The 6,307-nt window shown below is 42.4% G+C and overlaps 1 protein-coding gene across 1 annotated transcript; it reads right to left on the bottom strand.

Moving 5' to 3' along the window:
- Window positions 1-1,105: 1,105 nt before the first annotated feature.
- On the bottom strand, window positions 1,106-3,860 carry LOC144805592 (uncharacterized). Its single transcript, XM_078672118.1, has 2 exons — window positions 1,778-3,860; window positions 1,106-1,529 (listed from the first exon to the last, which is right to left on the bottom strand). The coding sequence occupies exons 1-2, from the start codon at window positions 3,436-3,438 to the stop codon at window positions 1,349-1,351; spliced, it is 1,842 nt and encodes a 613-aa protein (XP_078528244.1). The 5' UTR covers window positions 3,439-3,860; the 3' UTR covers window positions 1,106-1,348.
- Window positions 3,861-6,307: the final 2,447 nt, after the last annotated feature.

Raw genomic sequence — 6,307 nt, 5'->3', positions numbered from 1 at the left:
TACATATCTTAAAAACGTGCCTTTCTTTTTAATATGTAAAACTTAGTCATTATTGTGTACATTTTATAGCATCGTGATTGGTTCTACCTTTATATTATTTTTGTGCAATCAATCTTTTTTTCATTTCTTTTGTGGAACAATCATGTCAACATTCGGCTCCATTAGCCATCAAAAAATAATCGTCCAAGAATGTAAAATGGTGATTTTGCTTAACTATCACACAACATGCAGCTCAGTGACTTTTATAAATGATTCCTCACTCGCCTGAAAAGAAACCGCGTGCTCACCCTGTCTATCACACAGCATGCAGGTTGGAGACTTTCATTAATAATCCGTATCTGGTGAACAGATAGTGTGTGCTCAGCCTGGCTATCACACAGATGCAGCTCTGCGACCATCATTATTGATCCTACACTCTTCTGAAGTGTGCTCGGCCTGGATATCACACAGCTGCAGCTCTGCGACCTTCATTATTGATCCTGCACTCTTCTGAAGTGTGCTCGGCCTGGATATCACACAGCTGCAGCTCCGCAACCTTCATTATTGATCCTGCACTCTTCTGAAGTGTGCTCGGCCTGGCTATCACACAGCTGCAGCTCTGTGACCTTCAGTTTTGATCCTGCACTCTTCTGAAGTATGCTCGGCCTGGCCGTCACACAGCTGCAGCTCTGTGGCCTTCAGTGTTAATTCTGCTCTCTTCTGAAGTGTGCTGGGCCTGGCTATCACACAGCTGCAGCACTGTGACTTTTTATTATTGATCCTGCTCTCTTCTGAAGTGTACTAGGCCTGGCTATCAAACAGCTGCAGCTGTGTGACCTTCAGTGTTGATCCTGCACTCTTCTGAAGTGTGCTCGGCCTGGCTATCACACAGCTGTAGCTCTGCAACCTTCATTATTGATCCTGCACTCTTCTGAAGTGTACTCGGCCTGGCCATCACTCAGCTGCAGCTCTGCGACCTTCAGTGTTGATCCTGCGCTCTTCTGGAGTGAAGTACTCAGCCTGGCTGTCACACAGTTGTAGCTCTGTGACCTTCATTATTGATCCTGCACTCTGCTGAAGTGTGCTCGGCCTGGCTGACACACAGTTTCAGCTCTGTGACCTTCATTATTGATCCTGCACTCTTCTGAAGAGAGGCTGACGTCTTTGTAGCTTTGAAAGTTGACAAAAGATTTTCACACATTTCCTGCAATGACATGGCTTTTCCCGTGTATGTTCGCTGATCAATACTTAATATTGAATATTCATAAAACCTACTTCAACATTCACTGCACTTGAATGATTCCTGTGCGTGTTTTCTGATGCCGTTTTGGACCTGATATATATATATCCATTGTCACACACCTTGCACTTAAATGGTTTTTACAGTGTGTATTTGCTGACATTTTCTTAATATTGATGATTCACTAAAACTACTTTTACATTCATGGCAATGATATGATTTTTCCCTAGTGTGTGTTCTCTGATGCTGTTTTAGTTGTGATAATCGACTAAAGCTCTTCATACATTCACTGCACTTGAATGTTTTCTCCAGTGTGTGTTCGCTGATGAATCCTTAATGTTGAAGATTCACTAAAACTACTTCCAGATTCACTGAACTTGATTGATTTTTCCCCTGTGTGAGTTCTCTGGTGCCGCTTTAGTCTTGATAAATATATAAAGCTCTTCCCACATCCATTGCACTTGAGTGGGTTTTCCCCAGTGTGTGTTCTCTGATGCTGTTTTAGGTCTGACAATCGAATAAACCTCTTCTCACATTCACTGCAGTTGAATGTTTTTTCCCGTGTTTGTTTGCAGATGTTTCCTTAATGCTGATGAATCACTAAAACTTCTTCCACATTCACTGCACTGGAATGGTTTTTCCCCTGTGTGTATTCGCTGATGCTGTTTTAGGTGTGATGATTGACAAAAGCTCTTCACACATTCACTGCACTGGAATGGTTTTTCTCCAGTGTGTGTTCCCTGATGCCGTTTTAGGCTTGATATTTGATTAAACCTCTTCACACATTGAGTACAATTATATGGTTTTTCTCCTGTGTGTGTTCTCAGATGGCATTTTAGGTTTGATAATCGAATAAAGCGCTTCAAACATTCACTGCACTTGAATGTTTTCTCCCCTGTGTGTGTTCGCTGATGAATCCTTAATGTTGAAGATTCACTAAAACTACTTTCACATTCACTGCACCGGAATGGTTTTCCCCCTGTGTGTGTTCTCTGATGCCGCTTTAGTCTTGATAAATATATAAAGCTCTTCCCACATTCATTGCACTTGAATGGTTTTTCCCCAGTATGTGTTCTCTGATGCTGTTTTAGGCCTGACAATCGAATAAACCTCTTCTCACATTCACTGCACTTGAATGGTTTTTCCCCTGTGTGTGTTTGCTGATGAATCCTTAATGTTGAAGATCGACTAAAACTTCTTCCACATTCACTGCAATTGAATGGTTTTTCCCCTGTGTGTGTTCTCTGGTGCCGCTTTAGTCTTGATAAATATATAAAGCTCTTCCCACATTCATTGCAATTGAATGGTTTTTCCCCTGTGTGTGTTCGCAGATGTTTCCTTAATGTTGAAGATGCACTAAAACTACTTTCACATTCACTGCACTGGAATGGTTTTTCCCCAGTGTGTGTTCGCTGATGCAGTTTTAGGTGTGATAATTGATTAAACCTCTTCACACATTCAGTGCAATTATATGGTTTTTCCCCTGTGTGTGTTTGCTGATGTGTCTGGAGACCTGACAGCTGGCTAAAGCTCTTCATACATTCAGTGCAATTATATGGGTTTTCCCCTGTGTGTGTTCTCTGATGCCGTTTTAGTAGTGATAAATATATAAAGCTCTTCACACATTCAGTGCATTTATATGGTTTTTCTCCTGTGTGTGTTCTCAGGTGGCATTTTAGGTCTGATAATCGACTAAAGCGCTTCAAACATTCACTGCACTGGAATGGTTTTTCCCCAGTGTGTATTCTCTGATGCTGTTTTAGGTGTGATAATTGATTAAACCTCTTCACACATTCAGTGCAATTATATGGTTTTTCCCCTGTGTGTGTTTGCTGATGTGTCTGGAGACCTGACAGCTGGCTAAAGCTCTTCATACATTCAGTGCAATTATATGGTTTTTCCCCTGTGTGTGTTCTCTGATGCCGTTTTAGTAGTGATAAATATATAAAGCTCTTCACACATTCAGTGCAATGATATGGTTTTTCCCCTGTGTGTGTTCGTTGATGTCTTTGTAGGCCTGATAACTGAATAAAGCTCTTTACACATTCAGTGCATTTGAATAGTTTTTTCCCTGTGTGTGCTTGCTGATGGGGTTTTAATATTGATGACAAACTAAAGCTCTCACTGCATGTGTCTGAGACTTCTCTCTTGGTTAGTGTCTCTGGGTCTGGTATACACTTGTTTACATCCATTGAATGTACTTCCTGAAGGGCCAACATGACTGATAAAGCACTTGTGTTATTCTTGCATTCCCTGTATGAGTCGTATTTTGCCCGTTTGTTTCCGATTAAGAATAAAGTGCAATGGTCACCAACTACTTTCCAATCTCATGACGTGTGTAAGGCTTCTTCGTGGGCGATTGTGTCTTTAGACTGGATAATGGTTCTGCATGCTTGCGGGTAAAGATCCAACGTCCTTCTGGTCGGTGCACACTGGGACAGTGCTCTGTATTTTAGACAGCAGAACCCTTATTTCTTTTAACCTTCAGTTGTCTGACTCCACTCCGTTGCGCTTTTCAATGGTTGCTGTGGATTGGTATGAAACAGTTTGTAATACACCTCTAGCACAGAATGGTGACCTGGTATTATTTAAGGAAGCAGAGCACTGCTGTAACCACCTCATACCGACCTCGTGATCAAAGCTGTTATTGGACATGTTTACACAAGAGGAGGTTTATCAGTGTTGTCTTCATTTTATGGAGGTTATTTCTTAGTTTTGAAGCATGGAGGTGCACAGCTGAGACTCGTGGAATCACTAAATTTCTCGTGTCCCTTGTCCCTTCTTTCAGGATGTCTCAGTTTATGTTCGGTCTGGCTGGCTCTGATGGTACTTATGTTTTCCTGAATACTGGAACTCAATATTTCGGACTTCGTCTTTGCAGATTTACAGTGTTATCTTCCTTATTTTGGAACATTTCGCACAATCAAAGATTGTTTTCTGTCGGATGTAAAAAGATTTAAAATTACTTAAAGGGAAACATAACGGAATGTGCATACACAATTTTTAATTGATTGTTTAAATATCTCTTGATTACCATTTTTGAAACTTATGAAGGCGTATTTAACCATACACAGAAATTTACATAAAAGTTGCTTTGAATATGTCACATCTTACTTATTTCAGAAAAGGTGTTCATAAGTAAGTTAGTAAAAAAAGGGCGCTCGCATAGCACTCATACACTAGTTACAGCTTTAGGTAGATGCATATGGTCAAGGTTTTGTAAAACAAGAACAGCTCTTTGAGTAAGAGATGGGAGATGGATCAGGAAGACTTGAGACAGAAGGGTGGACATCAGAGTGTTGTGCCACGAATCAAATATTGCTGCTCGCAGAGGTGCCTAGCTTCATCCACTACACCCACAATATGCAGTAGAGCAGCAGTTTAATGATTGTATTTACTTTGTGGTTTTACTTCTCTCACATATATTTTTAAGTTTGTCAGTGTTATCCACTGGGGTGGGAGTTTCCCAGCTGGACGAGGAGATTGAGCTGGGCTGCTCTGTGGTTTAGTTGTCCCACCTCTAACTATAGAGCTTGAGATAGCACGCTAGCCTGGTGGCACATTAGTTGACAACTGTTGGTGCATCAGCGTAGCAAGAGCACAGATGGCGCGCCAAAGCCAAACCTGTTAGCACCCTTTCACCCCTTGACCATGCTCAGCACCCGAAACACTCTCTTAAAAACATCTCTTAAGTCAAACTGCTCTGTCCATATCTCCTACACCTCTGCTGCCCTCCACACAAGGTAGGGCCTGTTCTCAAATGTATTCACCTGCACCTCACATGCATAGACCTGCTTTCAACATTCCATTTCCAGCACAATACCTGCAAACAACATTTTCCAACCAGGTAATTCCCATGACTTTTCATCGGTCTCTCCTCCTACTCATGCTTTTCAACATCACCTGTACAAACCACCGTGGCCACCTTTAGTGGAACAATCCTGATGTGCGCTCATTCTTCCCACAAGATGTAGAATGCACCAGATCAGCACACACTGCACATAAGATAAAGATAAAGTGCCTTCTGCGACTCTCACACATGCCGGCAATGACACAGTCCCTACACAGCTTTCACAAAGGGCCACAAGCTTAGCACTGCTTTTCAAATACACACAAAATGCCATAGGCACAGCTCAACAATGTAAAATAAAAGTATTTCACAGTGGGAAATGCCCCGCCAAATGATCCAAAGCGTGCAGCATGCCACCAAGGTTCTTTACTATCTCAAATGCGTTCGCAGCAGCAAAGTTTGTTGTCACCAAAGTGTTCTTCCTTTGAAAAAGGTGCATTTCCTCTATGAAATATAGAGGGGGGGCAGGCCCAGATCAGTCAGAAGTAAAACATTTATAGCTCAGTAGTATTCTGAGATAAATAACTGGGTAGTAGGACAATGGCTTCCAATAACACGGCAATGAGCACCTCACTTAAGCCAATCTTTAATGATTGTTTGAAGAACAGGGCAACAGGAAGTTGTATTAAATGCCGACCATTAACATTTCACCAGCTGCACACTGGGACGGCATTGGCTAGAGGTAACACTGTGCTCCCGCAACCGCTCAAGTCATGCATACGGGCGCTAAAACATGTTAGCGAAGTGTCCTGGAATCCTTGATTCCAATTCACATAATTTAACTACACATTACAGTTAACTCTCACCCCACCGTATCATGTGCGTGTTTCTTGATTCAACACAAGAGTGCCTGTGCTGTAAACTGGCTGACACCGGTTTCTAACATATGGTGTGGGAGTGCCCACCACAACAGGTGTCATGGCTTGAGGTTACAGCCACCATAGCGGAACTGGCAGATCATACACTGTCAACTATCCCTGAATCCTGCCTGCTAGGCCTTCACCCTAAAGCAAAGGGGGGCAAACACTTACACTGGTTCATAGATCTTGGATGCATACTTTTCAAGCGCCAAATAGAAATGTCTTGGAAAGTGGCCTCTGTGCCAGACACTAAGAGGTGGCTGCATACTCCCCAGCACTGTGCACGAGCAGAGGACAACACACTATACATGCTACTCACTAGAGAAGTGAGGAGAATGGGTGGGAGGGTGGGAAGGTAGGATCTACTTTCATGGTTTC

Source organism: Lissotriton helveticus (assembly GCF_964261635.1).
Source record: "Lissotriton helveticus chromosome 1_1 unlocalized genomic scaffold, aLisHel1.1 SUPER_1_unloc_15, whole genome shotgun sequence".
Lineage (NCBI taxonomy): Eukaryota > Metazoa > Chordata > Amphibia > Caudata > Salamandridae > Lissotriton > Lissotriton helveticus.
The sequence above is the reverse complement of the archived record's forward strand: the minus strand, read 5'-3'. Positions and strand labels throughout refer to the sequence as shown.

Coding starts and splice junctions, on each gene's coding strand:
- LOC144805592 (XM_078672118.1), bottom strand. CDS start 3,438: ATGTTGGCCCTTCAGGAAGTACATTCAATGGATGTAAACAAGTGTATA. Junction 1,530..1,777: donor CATCTGCAAACAAACACGGG/AAAAAACATTCA, acceptor CGAACACACACT/GGAGAAAACATTCAAGTGCA.